The sequence below is a fragment of the Solanum tuberosum genome, unplaced genomic scaffold (assembly GCF_000226075.1).
Source record: "Solanum tuberosum cultivar DM 1-3 516 R44 unplaced genomic scaffold, SolTub_3.0 scf00593, whole genome shotgun sequence".
Classification (NCBI taxonomy): Eukaryota; Viridiplantae; Streptophyta; class Magnoliopsida; order Solanales; family Solanaceae; genus Solanum; species Solanum tuberosum.
Window position 1 is genome coordinate 148,999 of NW_006239512.1, and position 4,290 is coordinate 153,288.

At 31.7% G+C, this 4,290-nt stretch overlaps 1 protein-coding gene across 2 annotated transcripts in view; it reads left to right on the top strand.

The window, feature by feature from the left end:
• Positions 1–2,320: 2,320 nt before the first annotated feature.
• Positions 2,321–4,290, top strand: part of LOC102583062 (probable transcription factor KAN2) — a 7,548-nt gene continuing 5,578 nt past the window's right edge. Inside the window, exons 1-2 of one of the 2 annotated variants that reach the window (XM_015304679.1) lie at positions 2,321–3,301; positions 3,680–3,756. In XM_015304679.1, coding sequence (XP_015160165.1) covers positions 2,608–3,301; positions 3,680–3,756 — 771 coding nt within the window. In that variant the 5' untranslated portion in view covers positions 2,321–2,607. The remainder of the gene's footprint in view (positions 3,302–3,679; positions 3,757–4,290) is intronic. The other variant, XM_006365909.2, reaches the window with a different exon arrangement.

Sequence of the window (4,290 nt, forward strand, 5' to 3'; positions counted from 1 at the left end):
GTCATTTAAAATTTATTAAATATAAATTTATAAAATGATTCGGATTATATTAAATTTATGAATATATTAGTTCAAATAAATATTATAAATTAATATAATTGAGTTAATTATTTAAATCTAATAAATATAGATTTAATTAAAACCCGCTCCATAAAGCCCTTTTGCCATGCCACTTAAGTCTGATTGGCCAAAGGTAGTCCTCTTCATATCGCAACTCCCCTATTCTAGAACTATAAATAGGGGTCCTTATAATTTAGGAAAGAGAACGAAGAATTCTAAATAAAAAGCTAGAGAAAGCTTGTGGATCAAAAGCCACAAATTTCTCTACAAGCTATAAGTTTAAGAATTTAAGAACTCAAGAGTTACAAGAATTCAAGAACTCGAGAGTTCAAGAATTCAAGTGTTCAAGTTTAAGAATTGAAGATTTGAAGAAGTCAAGATCAAGATAAAGTTCAAGTTCAAGAACAATCAAGATCAAGACCGTCGGATTCAAGATCAAGCTCAAAGTCCTTGGATTCAACTAGATGTCAAGATCAAGATAAAGTTCAAGTTCAAGAACGATCAAGATCAAGACCGCCGGATTCAAGATCAAGCTCGAAGCCCTTGGATTCAACTAGAAGTCAAGATCAAGATAAAGTTCAAGTTCAAGAACAATCAAGATCAAAGTACCGTCGGATTCAAGATCAAGCTCAAAGACCTTGGATTCAACTAGATGTCAAGATCAAGATAAAGTTCAAGTTCAAGATCAAGATCAAGTTAAAGTTAGAATAAGTTCAATATCAAGATAAAGTAAAGTCTAAGTTCATCAAAGATTCAAGAACAAGCTTCAAATGCCCTTGAATCCAAGATTAAAGTCAAAGAACAAGAACAAAATTCAAGATCAAGCTCAAGAGCCCTTGAATTTATATTCAAAGGCGAATTCAAAGGAATCATAGAGTTTGTAACACTCGCACTTTGAAATAATAAAACGATTGTTGCGATAATTTTTTCGTTCTTGATTATTGTTTTCTCGACGCGAATTTTATTGTCTACAGTTACATTTAAAGATAGTTTCTTATATCCTAATGAGTTCAAAATGATTTGGAGCAAAGTAAAATAGTCCATAAAATTGAAGGGCCAAAGAATAAGATAAATTGAAGTTTTAACTTTTTCATTGACTTTAATTTGAAGGACCATTTGGCTGAGGCCTTTCCAAAGTACACTGAACTTGTAGGAAATCAATTTTAGTGTAAAAAGGAAGCGGCAAATAATTTATGAGTTGTATCTTATCCCAATGAAATTAACCAAAATGTGTTACCATAATTAATTAGGTGATTTTCAGCTATTAGTAGGTCGAATTTTATGTTTAATCATTTCATGTTAATTGTAAGATCTACAAATCTAGGGTTCGTTGGGGGAGGGAGTTAAAAAGGGGGTAAAAACTCACTCACATTCATATTTACATTAGTTGGATAAATACATTACACATATATTTAATGTTGGATAATCAAGTGCAGAACGAATAACTGTTGAAAGTATCAGCAAGGGAGCAACTGATTGAGATTATTTAAGCAATTCACGTAATCATTGACCACTATTACCAATAAATCATACAATTAATTAATACACATTCTTATTATTAATTTTTCACTTAAACAGATTAAATTCATATGATTATATAGAAACATTAAGTATTTATTGTTTTTCTACCAACAACCATTTATTGGGTTAACGTTTTATTTGAAATTTTAATAGCGATGGTATAAAAAGTTTGAACGATCATGTTACTTATAAAACATCTATAGATAAATCTCTGAAATAATAAATTAACTTATAACCTTATAATAATGGTCATATATACACACACACACTCCTATTTACATAATTTAAATACTTCATAATAGAACACGAGGGATATCGACTCAAGAATTAATCGTACATTTTGTTATTCGTATGAATCGATATAACAGAAAAGAATATAAAAACATTTTAGAACTAGGACCCGTAACTACAAGTAATTAGTCAGCTATCAATGTCCGTAGGAATTGAACTAACACAATAAGAGTAGGACATTGTCTAATAGTACTTCATATTTAGGTCAAGTGAATATATATAGCTTTGTTGAATTAGAAAATTAATTAGTATTAAGCGACAAATGCATACGTTAAAGCTTACACTAAAATTAGTTTCCTTTTTCTTTCCATAAAGAATACTCCACTAGGGACCTTAGGGTTAAAGAGAAAAAGTAAAAAAGAAAACAAAGCCCCAAAACTTTATTTTTTCTTCACCAAAAACTTATTTAACTTTCCTTATTCTTCATCTTTTCTTCACTTTTCTCATCTTACCCCCACGTCCACAAAAAGGAACAATCTCCTCTCTACTCCCTACACCCCCTTACCCTACATTAGCCTCTCAAAGTGTCATTTTCTCACATATACTTCACACAAAAGAAACAACCATTCACTTCATCTTCATCCTTTGTCATTTCTCTCTCTCTAAAACTCAATCTCAAATTCCTTCTTACTACTACTACTACTACCTTTCATTTGATCAACACAAGAAACAACAACAACATAAATTGCTAGTAAGCGCAACGCACTTGGGCAAAGAAAGAGAAGAAGTATATATATGGAGCTATTCCCAGCACAACCAGACTTATCTTTACAAATAAGTCCTCCAAACAACAAATCATCATCAACAACAACAACATGGAAGACAACGAGTAGTAATAATAACAATACTGATCGAGATGAGATGAACTTATTCTTCTTGAGAAGAGCTTTAGAATCAAAACCTGATAACAACAATACTCTTTTTGGGCTTTCTTTATCTAATCCTAATTATAAACCTTCTCATACTCAGTTAATTAACTCTTCCCATTTCCATCCCCTCCAAAACAACAACTTCATCCACCAACAAAATCAACAACAACAACTTAGTTTCTTGAGACCTATAAGAGGAATTCCATTGTACCATCAAAACCCTCTTCCTCTTTCTCATCATCATAATAACTACCCAATATTTGCTCACCAAACCTTTGAAAATACTACTACTACTACTGCTACTGCAACAACACCTACATTACCTATACATTCTTCTGGTTATTGTATTACTAGTTTTAATAACAATAGTAACAAAACTATACCTAATTCCTCACCAACAACTATCCCTTTTCATCACTCTAATCATCAAGGTGGGCTAATGCGATCTAGATTTTTATCAAGGTTTCCTAAACGTACCATGAGAGCGCCACGTATGCGATGGACTAGTAGTCTTCATGCCAGATTTGTTCATGCTGTTGAGCTCTTGGGTGGCCATGAAAGTAGGCTTCTTTTCTATCTCTTCTTCTTCTATTAGTACTTTGTTTTTTTCTTTTTTTTCACTCGTCAGAGTGATAAATGGCTGAATCTTTGTTGATCGTAGCAGTAAGACCTCTTTGTCACTTACAATAAACTCATCATTGAAGGTTCATATGAACTTGTTATTGTTTTCATCTTGATCCATAAATACATATGCAAAACTAAATTAAATTATGTTTGTTGAGTGTTTAACTGAATTTGTCGGTGAGAGTTCGATTTCCAGATTTCTCCTTCCCTACCACCAATTTTTTTTTTTTTAAAGTATGAGATTTTATCTTTGAAGTAATATGTATTTAATTATACTATCAACTAATTTCATTGTTTTTTTGGGGATTTTATAGGAGCAACACCCAAATCAGTTCTTGAGCTAATGGATGTGAAAGATCTCACTTTGGCACATGTTAAATCCCATTTACAGGTAAATTTTTTTACATTTTTTCAACTCATTTTCTTGTGACTATAGAATTTTGATACTACTAGCTAGTTTGCATTTCCTGTGGGTGCAAAACAAAATTGGAGTCTTCGCAAAAGTTTAATTCTTACATTAGAATTCGTACAAGAAGGCAACATTATTAGAAGAAAATGTCTAAAATCAACAGACATTTCAAATTCCAATGTACCATTTTTAAAAAAAATTCAATTTTGTTTGTTTTTTTATTCTATACTTAGCTACCTAGCCTAGTCTAGATAGTAGATCTGATGGCTCTGCAAAGGCTATAATGTGTTTTATTTTTGCTTTGGAGAATGAACCATTTATCTAAGTACGTACGTAGTAGCAGTAGAAGTTGTAGTAGAAGAATATAGTAATAATAAAGAAAGAAGAGAAAAAGGGGTTCAATAACAGAGGAAAGAGTCTTTTTTCATAATGATTCATCAATAATACAATGTTAGAGACAGACAAAATACCAAAGAATGTATAAGGTGGGGGTGGGGTGGCCGGTGGGTAGGGTGG